Source organism: Choloepus didactylus, chromosome 5, assembly GCF_015220235.1.
Source record: "Choloepus didactylus isolate mChoDid1 chromosome 5, mChoDid1.pri, whole genome shotgun sequence".
Classification (NCBI taxonomy): domain Eukaryota; kingdom Metazoa; phylum Chordata; class Mammalia; order Pilosa; family Megalonychidae; genus Choloepus; species Choloepus didactylus.
In genome coordinates this window covers 80115794-80141689 of record NC_051311.1, presented here as the reverse complement: position 1 = coordinate 80141689, position 25896 = coordinate 80115794, and the positions used below count along the sequence as shown (strand labels likewise).

The following is a 25896-nucleotide window of genomic DNA, read 5'->3' as shown; positions in this document are numbered from 1 at the left end:
CTGTGACCCTTCCCCACACAGCCAGGCGGTCACTGCCATCAGCCCTTTTATTGCTCAAAATGGAACCAATTTGCCCTTCTCAGATTTGAGACTAGATAACATGCTTTCCAGTTTTAGAGCTCTATGTTTATATAACTAACAGGAGTATTCTATAAATATTATTTGGGAATTTTTTAATATTTTTCAAAAGAAATGTAAATGCTTATAGAGTCATGAAAATAACTGTTAACTTAAAATTGCAATACAGCCAAAAATAAATTCTCAGTTAAATCTTATTGTCAGCGTTATCAGAAATCCTACCTATACTATTTGTGAGCTAGTATCTTCTAATATTATTTCTAATAATGGAATGACTTTATTTCCACATTATTTTGTTTATGCCCCAGTGAAACTTTTCAAATAGTAGAACATTAGCAATATCTACGACTGATTAGGGTAAACATATATATTGGGTAAGATGTATTATACAAGCTAATTTATTACTTTTAAAATTTATTCATAAACCATGGCAAACCACAAGCCCCTTGAGCAAACTGTAGTGAATTGCTTTAAGCATTCACACACCTAAGAACATATTGCTGTTACTGACAGATGATTTTATTGAGTCATTTTACTGTTTTCCACAAAGCTGAATTACTCTATCCCTAAAAATCTTCCCTATTCCTATTTCTAACTTAGAACATTGCTTCAGTGCTTGATCTTGAAATTGTACTGAAGACAATGGTACTTTTCCTTCTTGATGCAGAGAATTTCAATAGCAGAGGAAAAAGTGGTAACTGAAAGACAGATAAAACCTTGTTGAAGTATTCTTTGATAAGTCTCTTTTCCAGTTTCTTCACTTTTGAACTCTGTTTCCTACCATGATTTGCTGGTCTAAATCTGTTTTGTCATGCCAATGTGGTGGGTGCTAATTTTTCCAGCTCACCCCAAAGGAATCAGGAAGAAACGTCTTTAGATTTAATTCAATGATTGAATCTGAACACTATGTGCAATTCTCTAGGAATGTATAGTTTCTAAAGAGGCACTAAATTGTGAGGATCTAGTACATAATTAAGTAGAATCTTGGAGGTCCAAGTGCGTACCAAAAAAAATGTAGGTTGCTTTGGGATGAAATATAATTACAAGCAGAATCCATGAATCTTAAGTTAAAGAAGACTTTTGAGTAAACCTGGCCCGAGGGACTTCTCTGCCACCTGTCAATTTTTTTTCTATCAAGAGAGAAATGTAAATGTTTTTAAGTGATGGATACTGGGAAAACCAAAGATTGTACATCAGAGAAATATCAGAAAGAAATTCTTAGATTTATTGACCTAAAGTCCTTATTTTTCCTGATTTCTTAAAGGAATCCATGGTCACCAGTGGAACAGAGTGATGACAAGAAACTAGTGAATGTCCAGCTGAGAGTCTTGCTACCTGAAAAGACTGTCTCATTTTCTCCCCAAACTCCTCCAAAGTGATTGCTAAGAACTTTATACTGCCTCCTTTTCAAAAATAATAGTATTGCCTTATGTATTTTTTTCCCAAGAAAACTAAATTCGGAGCGTTATTTTCTTCATAATGACAATGATTTGTTTGTGATAGTGTAAGTTATTATCACAGAGTCATGACTACTGAGCCAGTAAATTGCAGTTAAAGAAACCCTGGTAAATGTGTTTTCTCTGTGCAATCTACATGTAACAATTACCTCCATTGCCTGGTTTGTTAAATACTGAGCTTTGAGTATCCAAGCTTTATAGCATTTATGTTACATGGTATTATTTTGAAAACTGCTTTAAGAAAAGATCATTTAAAATATAAAGTGAAATTCTCAGTGTATGGGTTATGAGAGTGATGGAAAGGATACAAAGGGACGTGAAATTTCCAGACTTCAAGATCAAATTGTCCAGAAGTGACACTTCTCAGGAAAGAGATCTCCTGCTGAACTGGGAAAGTCAAGTATGAGACCAGAGTACCAAACATTCACTTGAGCATCTGGGCCCTGTAACATTCCCCAAGATGGTGATATTTTTATGCAGTTTTTTTTTTTTTTTTTTTTTTTTTTTAATTTATGGGGAACAAAGTGCTAAGCTTCTGCAAACTTTCCCCAATTTCTGTCCCATTCCTGGCTCTTGACAAAGAACTGCAAGCATAAATCAATACTCCTCCCTTCATCTGGAGAGTAAAGCAGGTGAAATGGTGTAAAATTTAATGAAGGTATTAGAAGAGCCACTCTTCAATTCTTCAGTATTTCTTATAGGAGATCACAGATTTCACATTTTTAAAAAAATCACCAGATATCATAATATGATAATTGGGGCTAATAAAAGTCAGAGTATGGCAAGGTTAGTTGTCTTGATGTGGATACTTTTATTTAAATAATAAATTTGAAAGGATCAACATAATTTTTTGTATCCAGGGCATATTTCTTGATTGCTATGTAATGTCAACTATTTCCTCTGTATTTCTAACTAAAAAAAAAAATATTATCAGCTACTGCTTTTGAGTTTTAGGGTTTAATAACCTCTATGATATGAAATCTGTTGGAATTCACTTCAATTTTTAAACAAATCCAGTTTCACAAACATATTTTCAAACTAGTCATTCTACTTGTGCTAATCATACCATAAACTGATATAACAGGAAAACAGAAATATGGTAAATTGGATTGGATGGATATGTTAAAATCCAAATTACAGCCCTATTATCAAGCTACTTTTGTATTTAACCATATTTGCAAAGTTTTCTAGGCAGACTCAGTAAGTCTTAAAGCATTATTTCTAAATTGGATGCTTTTGTGAACTTACATCATGAATTAAAATCATCCTAATGCACCTTTTTGTCAATTCTTCACAATAGTATTACAAAAGGAATGGAGGAGAGGACATATTTAAAAAGCAAATGAAAAAGAACTCAATGGAAGCCTGTTAGGCTACCTGTTGATGAGAATGTAAGAGACTCATTAATATGCAGATCATTGACATGATAGGCCGTAATGACTCCTCCAGGGATGGATCAGTCTGTTGTGTCAAAGACTAGTTAGGGATTCATTAATGTGAAGACTCCTGACTTCTTCATATGCAAATTATTAATGCAGTGAACTAATATGTACCTCACAAATGTCCACATTTTGTATTACACATTTTCTTTGCCAACCCCTCACCCACACTTTTATGAACTTTTTTTTTTTATCTTCTGTCAGATTTCTTCACAAAGGATTCTATACTCAAGTGGAATCGACCACTTCGTATTCAAAGACATCTTCCCCTTCAACCCACATTTCTTTGATTTGATGCAGGTTAACACACACAAGCCAGTTGAACCATTTTGACTAAATCAGTCAAAATTCAGTCAGACATCCAATTTGATATTTTTCTTCAATGTCAAATTGGTTTATGGCTAAAGACAGACCAAAGTGAAGAAAGCACTTGTTTTTAATAAATGAGTCTCTGAATTATGAATAGTATAACAGCAGTTGAATAATTTGAGTCAAAGGTGGATAGGGAAATGGTAGTGGAGTTAAGAGAGAGAGAGAGAGAGAGAGACAGACAGAGAAAGGTACATGATAGAGGAGTCAAGATAAAAAGACTACAATTAAACCACAAAGGAGGAATAAGTATTCATGCCACTGTAATACATTAAGTGAGGAAATGGATGTACACCGTTTAGTACCTGGCATACAGCAAGCAATAAATAAGCATCAGCTATTATTACGTTTGCATTTTGCATTTATGCAAAAAAGATGAAGTTAACACCCACACTCCCTGCTGAAACAATTAAAAAAAATCTTATGAATTAAAAGTTGCTCAGTCTTTGAATTAGCATACTATGCAAAAAGGGATCAAATGTGTTTTCTTACAGCAGAATTAGCTACACATTCATGCTGTTACTCAAGTATGTTTTGAAGCTTATGTATATGCCATGTTATGGAAAATATGTTATGTTATAACTTTTCTCCTGGGACTTTTATATGCTGCTGATACTAATTTGCTTGCCACTTTATTACTCTAGCCCAGTCTAAAATAAGATAGAAGCTTTCATTACTAATTCTCAGAAATAGACCCTTCTTTCTTAATATATAAACTCTGACATATAAATAAATATTCATATCCACAAACAAAATCAATATATAATTTTATGAATTAGATTTAAGGTCCCTGCTACTTTGAAGGGTGCCTATGTAGATTTTCTTTTATTAAAACTTTGTAAATAGGAGGAAATACTATTTTTAAAGTAAATAATCTTCATTAATATAATCATAACAAGCAGCCAATTACACTTTACATTCTGACTAGTGTTCATTTCAATACTAAATCCCAGAATACAACCAACAGTTTTTGTCCTACCCAGGTTCTAGCCTGGAGTAAATATAAACAGATTCAGTGACGATGCAGTTGAATTTGTAGATTCAAGAGAATAAGTCCAACTGCTTTACCAAGCTTACAGTACAGGTGCCATATCACTTTCCCTGGGACCTATCACTGGAGGAGAGTAGGCTGGGGAGGAGCTCATCATTGCCAAGAGGGCTCTCCCAGTTTGAAGGCTTTTGGGAGATTAAATGGAGCAACGTTCATTTCAAGGAAATCCTAAGACGATGAATCGAGAGGGACTCACTGAACTAGACAAAGGTTGGAGATCAGTACTAAAGCAAATATGGTGCTTGGAGAAGAGTTGGGAATCAGATACAAACAAGGAACAGGTGACAAAAAATTGGGCCACATGCTGGGATTGCTAAGCGAGTCAGTTGCAAGAGCCTAATTCTGCTGAGCTGCAGTTATTGCCAGAGAAGGGGATCTCTATCACACTTTTAATGAGGCAGCATAAGACTACAGTCAGTGCTCTAGGAACACCCTTATCAACTGGGTTTAAAAATCTCAGTCCTCCTATTGGACATGAAGCTAATTCAGAATAATGGACAAAATTCATTGCGTATTCATTCAACAATATTTAATATGTGCTAGACATTGTGCTAGAAGTTAAATTGCTAGCACAGGTCAAGGTTGAACAAACTCTGCCTTCATAAAGTTAGCAATCAAATGAGGGAAGAACAACATATAGGCGATTTAAAAACACATGATTGGGAAAGCACAGAGTCCTGCAGAAAAAAAAAAAATAAAAACACTAACACAATCAGTGAAAGGAGACAGCCAGAGAAGACTTCTTGGCGGAAGAAACATTTCATCTGATACCTGAAGGTTGAATATGATTAGTCAGATGAGGATGAGGGAGCAGAAGAATATTCCAGGCAGATGGAATATTACAGGGCAGGGTAGTGAGAAAGAGAAACATGTCTAATGAAAAGAACTAAAAGATAAGAACAGGTGGATCTTAAATTGCAGCTGTGTATATATATTGGTTTGTCAAGAGAGATAAGACTGGAGAAAGGTCAGATAATGCAGGGCATTATAGACTATATTAATCAGTTTGAATTCCTGAATTGTAAAATGTTATGTTTTTCAAAAAGAAAAATGAATGCTTTCTGAAAGTTTACCTTATTCTGAAACCAAGATTAACTGTACCATGTTATTTAATATGTCCTTTTCCCTTTCCCAAGTCATGACAGGGGCAAAACATCTTCAACTGGTTTATTTATAAAACCTATTCATTGCATCTCGATATCTCACAGCCTTTAACATTGCTATTAATGTTTAACTTCTCTCCTACCACATTTACAAAAGTGTTCTTTCATTTGGGTTTACTCATTTTCCTTTGTTTCCTTTGTTTAAATGACATCTTTTGGTGAATAGTGAGAATAATTAAATGATCTTTTAGTTTTTCTAAAACAATTCAAAACACCTGTGTTTATGTTCTTTGTTTACATCAGTTGTTTTCAACCCATGTGCACAATGCATGGAACCTGCCCAAGGCCAATCAAATTAGAATCTTCATAGGGAGGCCTGAGTATGGGCACTTTATTTTTACATTTCCTGTGTGCAGCCACATTTGAGATGCACTGGTTTGCACGACCATTGTACATTGGCTTTTACTATTTGATGACACGGTTAGTATAAAATGAAGTCCTTTGATAAAAATACTATGTTATTAAGTGTGTGTGTGTAGCATCAATATAAATTTTTGTATGGGTTGTGCTTCTTCTATTGTTAGGTCTATAAAACAGTTAATTTTGATTTGTCATAGATTTTTATCTATCCATAAATCCATGAATTTAAATTTTGGCTTTTTTTTTTTTTTTAACTAAAATGAAATCTAGATGCTGTTTAGGTTGAGAGACATTCATCATTTCTACATTAACAACTATACTGCTTATTATAAAAACTGATGGTGTCTGTGAAGATTAAGACCTGGGCTGGCAAAATGTTTTCCAGTTGTTGTACTATGTGGCAAATTGCCCAAACAATTACTGTAAATGCAAGCACCATAAAGCATATTGCCAAGGACACTAGTAGGTTAGATCCCATAAAAGAAACAATTAGAGTCTTGAGGTGAAAATAATAGAGATGAGGTGACAGTTATTGAAAAAGGCAGAACATGCAATTTAATGGTTTAAATGCAAGTTCGTGAATAATGCTGATAATTAAATGTGTTCGGAGTTTATCATGTGTGAGGGAATATTTCATATAAAAATACCATAACTGTGTGTATTCTGGTGTTTGTTATTTTTTTCCTGGTTTGGTACATAAGTGCAGGCACTTCCAAGATTACACCTGCTATCTTTTAGCATCATCATTTTTCAATAATTTGCTTAATTTATATGTATATGGTACTGATTTTATGAAAAAATTTTCTTCTCAAAAGTATCAATTTACATAAACTTATAAATGCCCAATATGCAAAGTACTGGTAGTCCACATTCAGAATAATCAAAACATTTTGAAAAGCAAAATAATGATAGGTACAATGATTTAGTGCTTAAGATAACTCAAATGTCAAATGTCTTATTTGATCAGAGTAGCTATAACACAACTCCACCTTCACTAAAATAGAATTAGCAACCAGGTCCTTCAGCTGAAAAGGGAGACCTAAAAGTCAGCATTTGGGGTTCTGGACAGCCAGAAAGCAGACAAAGGAAAGGAGTTTGGTGTCAAAGACACCCCTGATTGCTTGGTTTCACCTGCACCTTTCCTGTACACTCCCTTCCTCTCACGGACCCCATGGATAGTGATTCCTCCCTGTGAGAACAGTCATAGGACACCTAATGAAACCCCAGCAAAACAGAAGGGAAACTCGACCACATAAGCATTCTGTTTTTAAAACATGATGCCTCCACCACTCAAAAATGAACCCTCCAACTCTACAAACTAGCCTGGAGCAGTAAACATAGTATCTTGATGAGTATACAAAAGCAGGTCCAATTGTACATTGTTTCATTTCATTTTTGTTAAAAAAAAAAGTGATGAGTGTGTGTGTACATAATTTGTACTAACATAAGAAAAAAATGGGACATTTATATCCCAAATTGTTAATTTCTCTTTAAAGAAATAAGATCGAATGGAATAAGGTATGAATTTCACAAAGAAAATGATGTTATGAAGGATGAGTTTTGTTTTTTTCTTTTTTTAATATTTAAATATTCCTTTAAAAATAAATGCCTCATGTTTTTTATGCTATCCACAGGCCAACAACTTCCCAATTTGTATCTCTAGCCCAGATCTCTCTCTGAACTCCAAACTTGTATATTCAACTGCCCACTCTACCTTTCCACTTGGATATCTAACAGATGTCTCAAACCGAACATATTTAAAACTGAGCTCACAATTTCCATTTACCCCAATCCACCTGCAGTCTCTCCCATACCATTATATGGCAAATCTATCCTTCCAGGTGCTCAGGAAAAAACCTTGTAGTCATCTTTGAGTGTTCTTTCTCTCAAAACCTATATGCAGTCAATTGTGTATTTCCATTGGTTCTACTTTCTATACATTCTACTTCCCACTAGCTCAACTGCTACCATCCTAGTCTAAATCATTTCACCTCTTGCCTGGATGATTGAAATAGCCACCAAACAGGTCTCTTGTCCTCTCTTTATGATCTGTTCCTTTATAGCAGCCAAGCATGATCCTTTTTAAATGGAAGTCATGTCCTGTCACCCTTATGCTTAAAACACTTAAGTAGCTCCCTTTTATTTACTTTTAGTGTAAAAGCTAAAAGACAGGTACTGGTCTATAATGCTACCCATGAATTGGCTCCCTAGCTCCCTGACTTAATCTCCTACTAAGCGTGCTCTCATTTACTATGCTTCAGCCATGCTGGCCTTCCAGCTATTCCTGCTCACTTCCTCCTTAGAATATTTGCACAGGCTGGTACGTTCAACCTGGAACTCTCTTCCTCCAAATAGGTGTATGGCTGACTCCCTCACCTCCTCCAAGTCTCTGGTCAATTGTCACACTTTCAGTAAGCTGCATTGTTTACTCCTAATTCTTATGCCCTGCATTTTCTTTTCTCAATAGCATTTATCATCTTCTAACATAACTTATACATTCCTTATGTTAATTATTTATTGTAGTTTTCACTCCACTAGAGGACAGGAATTGTCACTTTTTCACTGGTGTATCCCTGATGTAGCATCTGACAATAGCATTTGTTCTACACTTCAGCAAATTTGTTGAATGAATGAAGATTCCAGTCACTGATTTTTTTTTTTAACTCTCTATCAATGCACAAGCTGAAGAGCACAGTAAGAGCATTGCTAATGATATTTTGATGATTTTTTTTCATTCCTCTTAACCAAGACCCAAATCCTCTCAACCGTGAGGCCACCGGTATCACAAAAGAAACCAAATTAGTGCCCATCCAAGAAGACAAACATTGAGATGGCTGGACTAATTTTTTTTTTCACTAAGTTAAAATGTAAACTTTAGATTTTGAAGGGAGAATTTGTATAAAAATCAAGTTACAAAAAGAAGTTTCCCCATGTATGAGGAGAGTAGTAAGATGACTTTCTCATGAACTAAGTATAAAAATATCTAAAAATCTATAACATAATACATACCTGCTTATTTATGTAAAAAATGACATATAGCAGAACTTAATAATTAATAATTTTAAAAGGAGAAAACCTGTATTTTAAGCATTCCAACACACAGAAAGACAGTAAGCAAAAATGTTTATGAACCTGGAAAATATAATTTAATCCATGACACACCCCTAAAAGCAAAAGGTAGTAACATGATAATAAATATAATGGTGTTCATAGATGTCATAAGTAGTTTCTCAAGCCCATGATGAGTCATATAACATCATTAAAAGAAAAATGATCTAAGGAGAAAAAATTGGGTAATTATATTCAATATTTACAGTTACATTCAATTTCCCTTCATATGGTTGATACTCTAGATCATACTTTTCTCTCCTGTCTAATGTATCCTGTATACTCTTTCTGCATTAATATAACTAAAACACTACTTTGCCCTTAAGCTTAGGGAATAAAAGTTCAAAATCCTAAGCCTAACAAGACTGTATAATTGTTTTTCAATCTGTCTTTTCAAATTTGACTCAGAATTTCCTCCATTCCAGGCAGTCTGATTGACTAATGAAACTTTCAACATGTCTTTTTAGCTTCCAACTGCACAAATATTTTTTACTCTACCTAAATGCTCTCCTGCCCCTTCTCTACCTACTCAAGAGCTACAATTTCAATGTCAAGTTCAATTCCTCATAGTGCTGTCCCTAATCAAGGCAACCTGCAGCACAATTGTTCTAGTTTGCTAATGCTGCAGAATGCAAAACACCAGAGATGGGTAGGCTTTTATAAAATGGGGGTTTATTTCACTACACAGTTACAGTCTTAAGGCCATAAAATGTCCAAGGTAACACATCAGCAATCAGGTACCTTCACTGGAGGATGGCCAATGGAGTCCAGAAAACCTCTGTTAGCTAGGAAGGCATGTGGCTGGTGTCTGCTCCAAAGTTCTGGTTTCAAAATGGCTTTCTCCCAGGACATTCCTCTCTAGCAAGCTTGCTCCTCTTCAAAATGTCACTCACAGCTGCACTCCATCCATCTCTTTCAGTCAGCATGTTTTATATGGCTCCACTGATCAAGGCCCACCCTGAATGGGTGGGGTCACGCCTCCATGGGAGTATCCCACCAAAGTCACCACCCACAGCTGGGTGGGGCACATTCCAAGCAAATCTAACCAGTACCAAAATGTCTGTCCCACAAGACCACAAAGATAATGGCATTTGGGGGACACAATACATTCAAACCAGCACATTCCACCCCCTGGACCCCAAAATGACATTATCTTTCCAAATACAAAATACATTCATTTCATCACAATATCACAAAAACTTAAACCATTTCAGTAACAAAAGTTAAGTACAAAATCCCATCAAAATCAAATATAGGCATGGTCAGTCCTAAGGCATACTTTTCCTTTAGCTGTGGATCTGTGAACTTAGAACAAGTTACATGCTTCCAATATACAAAGGAGGGACATTCATAGGATAAACATTCCCATTGCCATAAGGAGAAAGAGTAAGGAAAACAGGGTAAACAGGACCAAAACAGTTCCTAAAACCCACAGGACAAATTCCATTAGATTTCAAAGTCTGAGAGTCATTAACAGAACAATGTTGCATCCTTGGGGCTTGAGAGAGCAGGAGCCTAACCCTTCCTAAGGGCCTTTTCGGCAGCCCTTTCCTCTCCAAACGCTTAGGTGAGTGCTCCAACATACCCACACATTGGGGAGACCACCTTCTCGGCTCCACCCTCCTCAAACATCGGGTCAGCTCCCGGATTCCCTTCCATCTCCAGGGCACACGCTCAACCCCTTCAGAACAGTGTGGTGGCAGCCAGGCTCTCCCCAATTCCCTGGGAATGTGCTCCACCCTCTTTGGGACCTGAGGTGGCAAAACTCTTCCAGAGCATCGAGATGGAATGCCCACCCTCGACCTCCGGGGCAAACTCACCCTTTCCATGCATGTGGGCTGCTCCACTCTCCCAGCCCAAGACCTCTTGACTCCAGACCTCAACCTCCATGGCTCTGTCTTTGAAGACATTTTTCCTGCAATTTTTTTCCTTGTCTGTCTCCCCCAGTCCAGACCGGCAATGGCTCTGTCTATAAAGATCTCGCAAAAATTCTGTTGGCTTTGCATGAAGCATGCAGGGGTCAAAGCCATCAGACAATAGGAGTTTCCACAAATCCTTTCTGGATAATTCCATCTCCAATCTTGCCTTGTACTGAAATGGTGGCTGGGTTCCATGTTTGGTTACATCCTCACATTGGGCTGTAGCTTCTGGGATTCCACCCCCTGGAAGCTCGTAATTTTCCAAGCCATCAGCTTCTGGTTTCTTTGAACCCAAGAGTTCAGTTCTAAGTTTATCTCTTTCCGCTTGCATTTTACTATAAGCTGCAAGGAGAAGCCAGGGTACGTCCTCCACACGTAGTCTGGAGATCTCCTCAGCTAAGTATTCCAGGTTGTCACTTTCAAATTCTTCCTTCCATCTGACACCAGGACTCAATTTTGCCAAATTCTGTGTCACTTTAAAACAAGGATTGCCTTTCTTCCAGTTTGCAAGAACACATTGATCGTCTCTGTTCGAGGCCTTGTCAGAAGTATCTTTAGAGTCCATAGTTCCACAAACAGTCTCTCTAAAGCAATTTAGGCCTTTTCTATCAAGCTCCTCACAATTCTTCTAGAATCTTCCCCTTATCCATTTGAAAAGCCGTTCCAACATGTTTGGTATTTGCAAACTCAGCAGCAAAAGCACCCCACTTCTCTGGTACCAAAATCTGTTCTAGTTTGCTAATGCTGCAGAATGCAAAACACCAGAGATGGGTAGGCTTTTATAAAATGGGGGTTTATTTCACTACACAGTTACAGTCTTAAGGCCATAAAATGTCCAAGGTAACACATCAGCAATTGGGTACCTTCACTGGAGGATGGCCAATGGAGTCCAGAAAACCTCGGTTAGCTGGGAAGGCATGTGGCTGGTGTCTGCTCCAAAGTTCTGGTTTCAAAATGGCTTTCTCCCAGGACGTTCCTCTCTAGCAAGCTTGCTCCTCTTCAAAACTCACAGCATGTTTTATATGGCTCCACTGATCAAGGCCCACCCTGAATGGGTGGGGTCGCGCCTCCATGGGAGTATCCCACCAAAGTCACCACCCACAGGTGGGTGGGGCACATTCCAAGCAAATCTAACCAGCACCAAAACATCTGTCCCACAAGACCACAAAGATAATGGCATTTGGGGGACACAATACATTCAAACTGGCACAGCAATCATTTCTCTAACACTTACTGCTTTCATCTCCTATGAGCCCCTCTGAGTTGGTGCCAATCCATTTAGCATGTACTGTTTGGATAGCTAATTTTCATGTATACAAATATTATCTCAAACAGATTTATTTTGGTGATAGGAACTACCTAGAAGAGGTCTATGTATTAATAAGGACTCTATAAATTCTTAATTAATAGCTAATTTATTGAGGCACGAAGGGTTAAAGCCATAGGGAATTAGAGATCTCAGATAACAAATGGAGCTTTTCTTCTTATGTGTTTCCCAGCCTTCAGTAAATAAACCCATTTTACCTAAATTTCCTATGTGAAATGGGACTGGCCCTAGTTACTACAAATGTAAGTAGGTGAGCTAAAGGGAGATGATGTTATCGTCACTCAAGAAATAATAGATTTAAAGCATATATTCTTTAGAAATTTCTAAACTGATGAAAGAATAAGCTAACTTATTAACATAGTAAAATGTAATAAAACTAATATTATCAATAGGGTTCAGTTCATTGTTGATGAGATGAAAGTCCCACCTGGCTTTGTAGCTGAGTTCTAACAGATATTACATATTCTCAGTTACAAAACTAGAAGAATGGAAGAAAATCTGTCCAAAATTACCATATGTGCTTATGGAATTCTACAGGAATTGAAGACAGAAACTCTTATAATCATGCCAACATCATTTTGAAAAATGTCAAAGAAAAATAATTTCCTCACAGGTTGCAATTTCTCACAGACAAGCTTATTCTATGTAATACAAGAAGTATCACTGCATGTAGCTCAGTCAACAGATCATTCCAAGTCCGGCAAAATTCAGCCTTACAAGTAGTATTTTCACTTGGAACCCATCCACCTTTGCAGTTTGAAAGTTAATGGGAAAACAACAAAATATACTTGATAGAACTTTAATTTCCAGTAATTTCATTGAAACTCTATTCCTAGGAAGTAAAATGCTCCTATTTTCAAATGTTATGCATTGCCTACCTCTACCATACATTTATACTTTGGGTGAAGACTTCAGGTTCTGTACAATAAAGTTCTTTATGGTATTAGGAAAATTCTAGTAAAATTCTTAATGAAAACTATGAGATGTTAGTTAAGGGTGGTGATGTCAGAGTTAATCAGATATATTTCTTAATCACCTGATTTTAAACATATCCTATAATGAAGCAGCTATAATTTATCATTAAAGATGGTATGCTAGTTTGTATATATCATGTCCCCCAGAAAAAGCCATATTCTTTAATGTAATCTTGTGGGAGCAAATCTATAGTGTTGATGAGATTGGAATTCTTCGAGTAAGTGTTTCCATGGAGATGTGACTCAATCAACTGTGAGTGAAACATTTGATTGGATAATTTCCATGGCGGTGTTATCCCACCCATTCAGAGTGGGTATTAATTGGATCACTGGAGTCCTATAAAGGAATTCACAGACATAAGGACCTCAGAGCAGCTGTGAGTGACATTTTGAAGAGAAGCGGCAGCTAAAAGAGGATAAAACACCCCAAGAGCAACATTGTGGAGAATGCCATTTTGAAATGTAACCTGGGAGCAAGCATACGCCAGCCACATGCCTTCCTGGCTGACAGAGGTTTTCCAGATGCCAACGGCCTTTCTCCAGTGAAGGTACCCTATCGTTGAAGCCTTACCTTGGACATTTTATGGCCTTAAGACTGTAACTTTGTAATCAAATAAACCCCCTTCATAAAACCCAATCCATTTCCGGTGTTTTGCAAAATGCCAGCATTAGCAAAGCAGAACAGATGGGGTATATTTTTGCCATATAAAATATATAATTATTTAGAATTCATGCTAATTTCCTAAAATATATGTTTGTTTCCTACTTATTGTCATAAAAAAGAAAAATATTACCATTTTTAAAGTTTTAAAAGCATTATAATATGTCTGATGATAATAGTACTATCTACACCTGAGGTTATTAATATTCACATAGCATTTTAAATGTGTGCATATTCTGCAAAACCAGCAATCAGCTACAAAATAGAAAATTATAATTGCTTAAACTTGCCAAAAATAAAAGCACTCTCTCTCTCTCTATATATATATATATATATATGTATATATATACATATGAGTCACATATATTGTTTTAAAAATTAGTAAACAGAAATTTGGGGATTTTGTTTTATTCTTCCTGTTACTTTTCTGTGAATCCAAAACTATATCAAAATAAAAATTAAAAGAAAAAAACGGTAGTAATAGAATATAGCAGAGCCACCACACTACAATTTTGTAGGGCCTCAGGAAAAAGTTTACATGCATTGCATTACTCTCCTTGAATTTTTTTATTTTTATTTTTGGTTTCACATGAGGCAAGACCAAGACTCTGAAAACTCAAAACAGAGATGATGGTGGTATACAACTTGGTAGAGTATTTGGCCACATAGTAGGAATTCAGTAGCAGCAGAAGATCTTGACAGGCAAAAGGCCCAGTCAAGGGAAGTCATTAGTAAGGAAGAGCATCCAGGGCAACATCTATATCATTCACCCCTAAAGGGAATAAATTAGGGGATTGGTTTCTTCTATGACTTCTGCAGGAAAACACTACAGACTAATTTACCAGTTAAGACCTCAAGGGAAAAATCAAAATTATTGAGGTTATTTGAGGTGGAAAATAGAAATCAGTGGCGGAGACAAGGTAACTGCTTAACTTTAAAGTATAAAGAGAGGAATGCTAACTTTTAATTCAACACTAGATAGAAAAGGAGAAATGCCCATGTTCAAAGCATAGAACTTCCTGATAGAACACCTTATTGAAGAACTCACTCTTTCCATAAGATGTTTAAGAAGAGAATATATGACCATTTGGATTAGGTGGTTTTCAGAATTCTACCTGAAAGCAAAGGATAGAATTAGATGCAATGGAAACTGTTCTGAAATTATCAAGTGCTGTATTAACATTGGAAACAATGATCATAACATATTTTAAACTAAACACAATAACCTTATGTACCCAATTAAGATTATCTGTGAAGACAATGTTCTCTTTTTCTGCTGCACCTGAATGTGGTTTTTAAAATCTGTTCATTTTTTTTTTTTCCCTCTCACCATGTTTTCTCCAACACTTTTACTCCTATATATATATTTTCCTACAATTTTATAGAGTTATATTCACATACCATACATTTATCCACAGTGTACAATCAGTTGTTCATTGTATCATCATAAATTTGTACATTTATCACCACAATCAGCACTTGAACATACTGATTACTACAAGAAAAATTGTTTTTTTTTTTTTTAGCAATAAGAAAAAATGATAAAAAGAAAAATAACATGTCATACAATACAATATACTACTAAGGACAGCAAATAACACCACTACCAAGAATCCCATATTACTCCCCTATATCCCCCTCTCATATACATTTAGAATTGGCATATTGCCTTTGTTACATTTAATGGAGGTATATTACAATGTTACTGTTGACCATAGACTCCAGTTTGCTTTCATTATGTTTTTTCCTGAATACCATCCCTTTTTCAAATTTCTACATGGTTGACATTCATTTGCTTTCCCACATGCAAAAACATTTTTATATTTGTATATTTAGTAACAGTTATTGGCCACTCCAGTTTTTGCCACATTATACAGTCCCAGTCTTTATCATCTATCTTTACCTTTGGTGTCATACATTCTCCTATCCCACCTCTTTCAGCTTTACTCACAGACATCTTTGTTCAGTGTACTTACAATACCGTGCTACCATCACACAGTATTATGCTATCTATTTCTGGATCTATGCAATCAATCCTAAACATTCTGTAGTCCTTCAGCATCAAATGGCTGATCTCTGCCCTTTTTCTATCTCCTGATTGCCTGTGTTGTCAGCTTTTAACTCCCAAAGTTTGTTCATTAATGTCTGTTCATATTAGTGAGACCATACATAATCTGTCCTTTTGTTTCTGGCTAACTTCACTCAACATAATGTCCTCAAGGTTCATCCACATTATTACATGATCCATGTCTTTGTTCTGTCTTACAGCTGCATAATATTCCATCATGTGTATATACCACAGTTTGTTTATCCACTCGTCCTTTGATGGACATTTGGGCTGTTTCCATCTCTTGGCAATTGTGAATAATGCTGCAATAAACATTGGTTTACAAATGTCTGTTTGTGTCTTAAGTTTCAGTTCCTCTGTTCAATGTTTTCATGGGTAAGTCCTTAAAAGATTTAAGTTGTAATATCATTATATTATAAAATTATTTATAAATATCAATCTTCAAAAGGAGATAGTAAAATGTGAGTGCTTTGCATCATCTTAGATTAGTTTATGAGGCTAAAATTTAGCAAGGCTATCTGATTTGTCATAGTGTAAAGACATCCGCAGTAATTTTTAAGACAGAAAATCAGCTTGTGTGTTTTTCTTATGGATTTGGAGTCAATAGGTTAGGATTGTTTCACGGCTTAATTCTGTAAAACAAATCAGAATGCCATCAGTGTTAAATGGTCTAGGAAAATCAGGAAAAGTGCCTCAACATTAAGCATGCTTTACAGGTATATGTTTGGGGGATATTTATCTTTTTTACTGCTGCAAATTTCATAAGAAGTAAGTGTATTTTAAATCCACACCTGTATACAGGATAGTCATTATTGTCTAACAGATATTAGAACTCCATTTACAGTTGTGACTTTAAGAGCACTGATGTATATCATAGACCATTTTCATAATAACTTTAGGGGGAAGGAATATTAAAATTTCCTAAGACAGGTTTGCTGAATGTACAATTAGTCCCTGTCACTAAACAATGCAGTATAACAGTCCAATTTAGCAATTTATTTCTATTTGTCATAAAATCTTTAAACAGCAGGATCGTGCAATTAAGGCTTCAAAACAAGTTATTATTTATATAATAGATAATAACACTACCATGCCAGTTAAACTGAGTAAAGCTATTAGAGAAGCAGAATAAAAACCTGAAAAGATTTGAAAGATATTTCCTGAGAAGCTTTTTCTTTTTTATATACTAATGTGGAAAAGAGGAATGACCGACATGCAATGCTATATAGTATATTTTCTTAGAGAAAATGAATTATATAAACTTCAATTTCATCTTCTATTCATAGGTATACAGCGCTGATAAGATAAAATTGTGTGTAGCAGGTATTCAAGCCAAATTATGTCCAACTGAAATCAACAGATATTTAGAACTTTCACCAACTATTCCTTTTTTCGCATAATCTTTAACCAGTGCTATTAATTAATAAGAAACCAAGTTGTCATACTATATTTTCATGCAATCATTTTGATGTTTCTTCTCCTCTGAATGAGACAAGTGAGATGTGAAATAGTAAGATGATGGGATAGCTGATAAAGAGAGAGAAAGAGTTAGAGATATAGATGTATAAGGAAAGCTGTAAAGACAAATGGCAGCCAAATGTCCTATTTAAACACAAAATATTTAGAAGACAATCATCCAGAGTTGGTGAAAATGGTAAACACGGCCCTCAAAATAGCATTTTCATTGCACATGTTCATAGACTTAACACCATATTTTAAACAAATGTTCTTTCTTGCAAAACAAAACATATCATCATAGAATGAAACTAATGCTTGGGTTTGAGGCCCACCCATTAACACCTGAAGACTATTTATCCAATGTTTCTCAATTTTCTCAGTTTCCACCTAAAACACTACCTTAAGAAGAAACATTTTATAGTTTGCTTAGGAAAAAAAAAAGCCTAGTCTCCAACTTATGAACAGGTGATGTTCCAAAATTTTTTTTGTAACCCAGAATATAATGTAATTTAGAAATCATTTTTCCCCACAGAAGCAATGCCATAAATATTAGGTTCCCTGGTAGTGCCCCAAAGCTTTGGAATCTGTAACATAACTAATTTTGAAACTATGGTATTAGCCTGGGTCCTGGCAGCTGGAATGATAATGAGATTAAAAAAAAAAAATGGTATCTTCCATTTATCTTGGGCATAGAACTAACCACATAAGAGATTTTAAAATGTGAAATTCATCACCAATGCCATAGATACTACCATTTGAGTTTCTACAAAGTGTCAGCAACTGGGACAGGCGCTTATGTATGTTAGCTAATATATCCCTCATAGCAACCCTGCCAAGTAGAAAACATTATTACTATTTTACATTGAATAAAATGGGTACAAAATGTAATTTATCCAAGATCACACAGATAGAAATTTCCATTGACTGAATCTAAAGTTTGTGCAACTGACCTCAACTGGGTATAAGATAGAGATAGCTCTTGTCATCCTAGAAGTGTCTACATTTAAAGGTGGAGTTTACATGCACACACATACATACATGTGCATATATATACAAATTTCAGTCAAGGTTATAAAGTGAGGTGTCTAGAGCACACAGGATCTTTGGAGTTGGCAATGCAATGTGCAGTCAGGCCTACCTCAGGTATCTGTCCATAAGATCACTTCCTCTATGTTATTCCTGTTAGGATGAGAAGGTAAATATTTGGAAAAGGGACAAGAGAAGAGTTACTAGAACTCAAAGAAGGTCAAAAGATACGTTATACCACTTCACAATGGTGCCATCGTTTTGAGCTCTGAGCTCAAATTCTGGCTCAGAATTCTTGAGATTCAATTTTACTTTTATAGGCTGCTGATGGGCTTCAGGTGGGGAAGTTCAGCTCATTGAAATTCCAGAGGACACATTTGAGGCATGCCATCCATAGCAATTCCTTGCATCTTGAGCTTGAGAGAAACTCTGAATGATGAGATCCCTCTTGATCCTCTTCTCTCCCCAAAGGTTCAAAACTACTTTGAAAAGTCTATGCTCAGAGGGGCCTGAAACTCCAGAAAACCAGGAAGCCACGAAGCCCTGGTGGATCTCCAAAGAAACTTTAAGCTAGTTGGCTCCTTGCTGTCAACGAGTTTCCAAATAATCCCCTTGACAGGCCCTGTGCAGCTGTTTTATGTTTCCATATGACCTTGCCAGAGTTCCTCCGCCTTAAACAGACCCAGCTTCCACTTAGTGTAGACTTTAGTTAGCTATGGAATACATTAAGTCCCAAAGGCCTCGTGGAGCTGTTTACACCTCTTTGCAATATTTCCAGGACCCCAGATTATACTGTAAATATAAATTAAGGAAGTGTCACAATTCAATGGCTCTGACTGGAACAGGCAACATGGCCATATCTTATGCCCCTTTTCAATTCTTTTCTTGGCCTCAGTTTAATGATTTTAACCACCCTGAAAGCTAAACTCTGTATTCTTAAAATCATGCTTAAGAAAGGGTTTCTCTTTTCCATTCCTGAATGTGCCTGGTTCTTCTAACCCTCAGGTAAAAAAACAAAATGAACTAATCAGTTTTCTCCTTTGACATTAAAATAGTTCAAGAATTTATTTGCATGCACCTGGCCAAAATATAAATACCATCAAACACCTGTATCATTTTCTTTACTTTCAAAAAACATTAATAGTTTGACTTCATAAAATACAAAACCAAATGAAGTCAAGTTATTTACCCAACTGTTCACATAGATTTAGCAGCTGGTGGGTAAGAAAATAAGAGGGCTGAGAAAGTCACTCCTTTAGTCAGCTTCCAAAGTCAGTTATGGGTCACATTTTCTAGAAAACCTAAAATGTATTGTAACAGTTGTTATTTCATTTTTATCCATGGTTTCCATTGTTCTCCCAAAGAATCCAGGCTTGGTTTTGGTGTTCTCTCTCTCTCTAGTTCTGGCCCTTCTGCCCTTGTGAGCCCTTTTCTCTTGAGGCTTCTTATCTTTACCGGGTTGGGTTCCCAGCCATGTGTCTCAGCTGGATGCCAATGTCTAACACAACATCTGACTCACAGAACCTCAATGAACCTTTGTTGAAAAATTTTGGAACCTGAACAATGAAACCTATGATAGATGGGGAAATAATACAAGTCCAGAAATCAGGAAACTAGTTAACTGAACAAGATTTGATAATGATGATGATAATATTTATGATAGTTGACTTTTGATGATTATCTTATTCATGCCCGGCATCTATTATCTTTAAAAAGATAATCTCATTTTGTTTTTATTTAATCACCACACCATCAGGCATCATAACCCCTATTTTACAGACGAATAAATGGAGGCTTTCAGAAGTAAAGTAATATGTCCACAGCCACATGGATAATAAATACATGTTTTACTGGGATTAATACACATCTGGACCACACCAAAATTAATACCCCCACCCCTTCCACTCTGGGCCTCCATTTTCCCACTTATTAGATGTGGAAATTGTAGTAGTGAAGTCTCTTCAGCTTTAAGATGTTCCAGATATTAAATGACCACATTAAAAAAAAATTGTGTAATTCAATTACTTTTGCTTGTTGATTTAAATCCTGCAAGAGACTAAGGAATGGTAGGGACTTTTGGGCAAGGTTGAGTCCTTCTGTGGTTTATCAGATCCACCTAAAACTAGGGTCAGCTTGTCTTTTTAGAGCAGTTAACATTTACTGAGTACTTACTATGTGCCAGACACTTTGCTGAAAGTTTATATATATCAACACAAGTAAATCTCATGAAGTATGAGGAAACCAAGCTTACCTTGCCCAAGGTCACATAGCTAATATGTGGTAGAGCTTGGACTCAAACCCAGGTATATCTAGCTCTGAAGCCCATAATTTTAAATTTGAAGTTATACTGCTTCTGCATTCTAATTTTAGCTTATCCATCTATATACATTTAAAGTAATTTGAAGTCATGTTATTCTTTTAAAAAAAGCCATGGGATGTAGATCAGACATCTGTTTACTTTTTGTTAGCATGTACTCCAGTGCCACACATGTGATGACAACAAATATCTCATGATGCATTCCTTTCAGTGCAATTAAATACCTTTGGGTCACTCGTGGTCACATGCCCATGAGTTACAAACTCTGCTTTTATATTCCACTAGCTATTTCTTTCTGTCCAAAGTGAATAGACTAACCAGTTTTTAAAAAAATAGATGATCCACTCCGCTATGGAGATTTGAAGACTCTGACCTGAAAAAAAAAATCTCCTTAGAGAAAACATAGTACCTGGGTGAGTGATTGACATAGAAACCGCACCTTGCTACATTTGGTGCCACAGTTCATTCTCTATTATTAGAAGGGGGTTTTGACATTTTCTGGAGATACGATCTCAGAGACCCTATAGGAAATTAACTTTGGTATTAGGAGTAATTGAAGTCATTATTCCCTACACTAGGACTGCCTAATTTTCATTTTAACTTTGACTTTTATTATACACTATTACTAATCTACTTGCATGTATGAAGTAAACATTCACATAAATTTCTCCTCTATATTTATCTTCTAGATGAAATGACCTCCAAATTAAGCTACATAGGGATTGTGGAAATGCTCAAGAAAGACCCATATAGAGTCTATAATTATTTGGGGGAGGAGGATATTTTAGAAGCTATAATTTTTTGATCAAATAAATATTAGTTCACTTTTCTTTTAGCCAAGTACACATTTTGTAAAAGAACACTAATAAGGTATTCTATTTTTCCCTAACCAAATTCTTCACAATGAAATCCAACTGCAATATTCATTTAGAAATTTGATAATGCTCTCTTGTGTGAGTTTTAGGAATATTTGAAACCCCATTGCATATAAATTTTATCATGGAAAAACTGTATAAATATTCTATTATGGCACATGCTGTTCTAAGGATCTGTCAGGATTTCCTTTATACACTCCATTTTGAGTGGTATATAAATCAGATGTAAAAATTCATGTTGGACTGAAACTCAGCACAAAAAGCCTCTTCCATAGGCAAATACTTTCTTCAAAATGTGGTTTGAATTATGTTGGTCATTTTTAATTTATAGAAGTGCAGAAAATGTATTTGTGGTTTTGAAGGAGAGAGATTTTTTCCATTTTTATAACTCATTAGGAAATTTTACAGGCTTTTAGACCGTTTTGTGGTTTAGTTCTTCTCAGGTTTTTCCCAAAAGCAATATTAAAACTTGAATGGTGCCTGCTATGAAGCCAATGATTACTGTTCTGAATACAAATGTGTGTATGGATATATATAGTCATACATATCTTATGCTAGGAGATGTTCCAACAATATCATGACTGGGGTAGAAGATTAGGCCTATCAGTTGCCCATGCTTTGATCCCAGTATCAACTTCGTTTTATAAAAGGAATTCCTTATCTATACCAGAATTCAGCATGTATTGCTTACAATTTTATAGCTGCCTCTTTAAATTGCAGAAGAATACACTGAGTTAAACACTGCTTCTTTCATGTTCCTTTTGACAGTATGACTGTCTTTCCTAAGTTTTGCTTTTCTTTAGCATATAAAGTTGCAGCATATTTAATAGATAGTCACTGATGATTATGTCATTTGTAAAGTATTTAGTATGGTTATACTTAGATGTATAAGTTAGCAGTGTGAAATAATGTTGACCTTATTTTGTCTATATAGCTAACATGTAGCTTGAAATTTTTATAAACATATATTTTTATTTTAGCATATGTAGAGATGATTATTATATTATCTTTCTTAATATCATCAGTTAAAATCTGAGGAAGTTTGATTTGGACTAAGAAAGTTGACATACTTCACAAAGTTAATTAAGCCAGTTTTTCAAATGACTTTAAATTATAGTAAAAATAGAAATTTTTTTCTATTTAGTATTTAGTACACTGATGCTTTGGAGTAACAAATTTAGTAGGTATTATTTGTCCCAGTATAATAGATGAAGGCATTAAGGCATAGAGAGGCTAAAATTGTGCCAACATCAAACCATTTGTTTTTAGGGACAATCCCTAAACCCAAAGATTCTTGTAACTAAAGCAGAAATAGTGTAATAGGGTTAAAAAAAAAAAAAAAAAAAAAAAACAAACGGGGGGGGGGCAGTATTAGCAATCAAGACACCCAAGAATTTAATAAAAATTTATGACATTAGCTGGTGGAACCATGCAAACTTTCCCACTGGGACAGTATGAGAAGCAGAAGGGGTCTATCTCTTCCTGTCTTTCTGAATGTTTTATCTACTAACCTAGTGTCATAGAAATTATCCCATTCTGCACTATAGAGACAGCTCAACCAGGTTTCTTTATTTTTCGTGTTAACAGGAGAGCAAGCTGCTAATGAGGAGTCATATCACAATATCCTAATAGTGTATTTCTATTTGGGTCATTTTTTATTCTGCCCCACCATTTTTACTAAATTATACTAATATTTCCATAATGTTACATTTGGTTACAATTACGAAATTTTACGTGTAATTCATACATAACTCAAATGCTATGCCTTTTTATTAGTTTGTCATTAAAGTCTTAACTCTTAGAACATGTATCATTCAAAACATCTCTGTATGACTCAGTCAGTCATTAAAGAAATTTGTTGCAGCTTTTGGGGTGAGTATACAAACTTCTGAGCACTAGGTACCTATTGAGACACCATTTCTCTATAAACAGAAATGTTTCAAAGTAGAGCACAGACATTTAAAAACTACTCAAAATAAATATGCTTAAAATTAAAAAACAGTTTTTACATGTAAAGAATCTAAATTTCATAGTTTGAGCTTAAGCACCTTACAACTCATTAGGCAAGTAATATACACATTGCACTACTTCCCATCTCTTATATTATACCCATATTTTTTCCTCGCATTAGAAGAGATAACACAGTGCTATTATCTGAATAGTATTGACTTTGTTAAAGCCTGGCACTATGGTTTTATACGCAACAAGCAATATATTTTTAAATAGAATGGCTACTTCTTGGAATGTGTGAAATAAAGAATGGCATAAAAAAGCTTTAAGATTATGAGTAGTAAAAAAATATAAGATATATCCTCACCTTGATTTTACCTTTAAGCAGCCTTTTATTTGTCTATTAGGTACATCTTCCCGTGGTTTTACAGGTTCCAGCTCTTGTTCTTTCTTTTGGCAAACCAATGTATAATTTATGCCATTATTATTTGACCAAAATGTACCAACAGAAGTTTCATAACGTATACAAAACTCAACTCTACCACCATCTTTTTGATAAGGAGGAACCAATGAAATCTTAAAGGAGAACTGGTCAGTTTCACCATCACATGAATTAGGGACATATTCTGCTAAAATGTCGTAATGTGTCTGCCAGTCATCTAGGGACATCCTCACATATACTAACTTCTCAAAAGAAATATTCAGAACTCGAATAATGCCCTTCATACTTGTAGACCCAGGAGGAAACTCAGTTGACTCCAGCACTGCTTTCTGTACTTGAAGTTGTTGCATAAGATCTTCTTTTGAAGAAGGCAAATCAAATAGTTGAGATAAAAAATATTCTTCTTTGTGGAAAATGTCTTTTCCTAATTCAAAATCAGTTGAAACACCTGGCAAATCCCAGCAATCAAATTCTTTAACAGACACAAGATTGAATCCAAGGGTGTCAGCAAATGAAACTCTTCTCGTACCTGAAGATGGGGTGTCCAGATACATATCTTCAGAAGAATCAGAACCTCGCCTACTTGGTTGAGGTGAGAAACCAGGTTTGAAGGTAGTTTTAACTTCTTCATCTTCAGAAAGGGAAACAGATAAATTAGGAACTTCTAAAGAGTTATTTTTGCTAATCTGACTAGGTTCTTCAGAAGGCTCCATTGGGCTTTCTGATATCAAATAAGAGGGAACTGTACAACTAGTATAGGCTGATATTTGAGATACTGAGGATTAAAATAAGTATAATGTTACTGTTGACATTGCAAAAAGGAGTCAGCTCTATAAATAGGTCCGGTGGTGTGAGAACTATGCTAGCCTGCCTCCAAAGGCCTTTAATATGATAGCAACCATGTTACCCTCACCAGTTTGTTTCAGATTTAACTCTCAGTTTTTAAAGCAGCATTTGTTTATGAGCTAAGTTCTAAAGAGACATTTTAAAATTGTTTCTTGATGTGTCAGAAATTTTGAAACACTAAAATAAAAATAATATTTTAATCAGTTAATATTAAAAATAAAAACCTGGAGCATTTATTCAAAAGCAAACAAAAGTAGCATCACAATACTAAATAAGTAGTTTGAGCTAAATCCATTCATTGTAGCAGGCAAGAGCAGAGAGGAGGATAAGAAAGTGTATGGAGCTGAAAAGATCCAGAGCCTATTAGTAATGATAGCTACAATTTATCAAGGACTTACAGTGTAAAATGTACACCATAAAAGAATTAAATATAAGTGTTAGGAGTTCAGAGGAAGGAAACGAGACTGAGGGAGAAGGTATCATTTGAAATAAAGTATGAAGGGTAGATAGAATTTGGAAATGAATGTTGGGGAGAGGTAGATATTCTTGGTAAAAGAAATAGCCTGAGCCAAAGCCTAGAACAAAGAATTGGTCAAATCTGTTACTTTAAACATTAGTAGGTTCTTTTAATTAAGCCATGGGAAAATACACACAAGTAATGTGCTATTGACTTGAAAATATAAGTGGGAAAGGTAAGCCTGGCCCAAAAGGAAAACATTTATGTAGAATAAAGTGTTCATCTTTAGCAAATTTCTATTTTATGTTCACAAAGCAGAAGTTGATACCATGAGGTTTTGGAATTTGATGCAAGTTTTAAAGCTTCAGGAGCTTTTTTAGACTTTCATGAATTTTTTGTGTGAATATGTAAAACCCACTTTGGGGAGTTGTAATTTGGTAAAATCTATAAAAATTTTAAATGCACACATACTTTGTCCAGAAATGCCCTTGCTAGAAATTTGCCTTATCATTATGGGATATGTAAGCAAAGTTAAATGCAGTAATGTGTTT

General features: G+C 35.3%; 1 protein-coding gene across 1 annotated transcript in view; it reads right to left on the bottom strand.

The window, feature by feature from the left end:
* PPP1R3A (protein phosphatase 1 regulatory subunit 3A) overlaps nucleotides 1-24755 on the bottom strand; it is a 41444-nt gene extending 16689 nt beyond the window's left edge. Inside the window, exon 1 of the mRNA XM_037836342.1 lies at nucleotides 23968-24755. Within this exon, the coding sequence (XP_037692270.1) occupies nucleotides 23968-24755 (788 nt within the window). The remainder of the gene's footprint in view (nucleotides 1-23967) is intronic.
* Between the last annotated feature and the right edge of the window lie 1141 nt (nucleotides 24756-25896).